Raw genomic sequence first — 1,047 nt, forward strand, 5'->3', positions numbered from 1 at the left:
CACCTTTACAAGCTTGCAAATCTTTTGTAAAGATGATGTTTACAAGACATTTACAATTTTGTAAAGATGATGTTTACAAATTGTAAAGATCCACAAGGGGAGATAACTGGTGGGTGATGGTAAAATGGTCTGCAAGGCCTCCGCTAGGCTGCTACCCGCTAGTCCGCGACGGGTAAATGACGTAATTCAGTACCGCACATGACCACTTAACTCCTTTTACATAAGCTTTTATTGACGTTTCAATCTCATCTTCGGTACACACTGTCCATCATGTGTCCAATAGCACCCAAGTACGAAGCCAGGCTACGCTCACATAGCATGTACTCAAGTCCTAATCTTTCAAGGCGATTGTCAATGTCATCATAACGTCGGCGACGTCTAGGAGCAGACTGTCCTGACTCCAACTGCAGGACTTGCACATTGGATGAGGCCTCCTCATGAATGAAGAGCTGGACAACTTCAAATAGATTGGGATGCGACTTCCCAGCTTTCTTCATGAGACGAGTATGAAATCCTTCAACGTGGTTGTTGGTACGTGGTCCATCATATTTGAAGTAGTTCCACAGGATAAGGGGGTAACTCTTCAATACATTGGGCATTGGGAGTATCACTCTTAATGAACATGAACGCATCCTTAACTTGTGTCACCGGCACAAATGGAAGGGCTAACAACATCCTAAACCATTTCCTAACACCTGAATCTGACTGGTAGTGAATGGAAAGTCCAATGTTCTGCAGTTTGCGCCATAGACTCTGTGCATAGTGAAAATAACATCCCTTAATCCCTTAAAGCTGAAGCTGTCTCTGACGGCGTTGCTTCATCTGACCCCCCTTGCTGCAGAAGCTTGATCTTCTCCTCTTCGTAGATTACTTGCATGGGCAATGTCTCCTCACGGGCACGTTTTCTCATTCCACTCTTCAACTTTCTAGCTGCGACATCTCCATGATCGGGTGGATGTGTGTGACTACTGTCTTCTTTCACCACTACTTCATCTTTGAGAATAAGATAAGCTCCACATTTAGTAGACCTCCGTTTGCCACAACACC

At 44.6% G+C, this 1,047-nt stretch overlaps 1 protein-coding gene across 1 annotated transcript; it reads right to left on the reverse strand.

Annotated features, from left to right (window-relative positions):
* Positions 1 to 245: 245 nt before the first annotated feature.
* LOC137255361 (uncharacterized) lies at positions 246 to 599 on the reverse strand. The gene has a single exon (XM_067792804.1). The coding sequence runs from the start codon at positions 597 to 599 to the stop codon at positions 246 to 248; it is 354 nt and encodes a 117-aa protein (XP_067648905.1).
* Between the last annotated feature and the right edge of the window lie 448 nt (positions 600 to 1,047).

This window comes from Haliotis asinina, chromosome 11 (genome assembly GCF_037392515.1).
Source record: "Haliotis asinina isolate JCU_RB_2024 chromosome 11, JCU_Hal_asi_v2, whole genome shotgun sequence".
Taxonomy (NCBI): domain Eukaryota; kingdom Metazoa; phylum Mollusca; class Gastropoda; order Lepetellida; family Haliotidae; genus Haliotis; species Haliotis asinina.

Bases quoted from the DNA above. Each gene is read 5' to 3' on its own strand.
- LOC137255361 (XM_067792804.1), bottom strand. From the start codon at position 599: ATGCCCAATGTATTGAAGAGTTACCCCCTTATCCTGTGGAACTACTTC.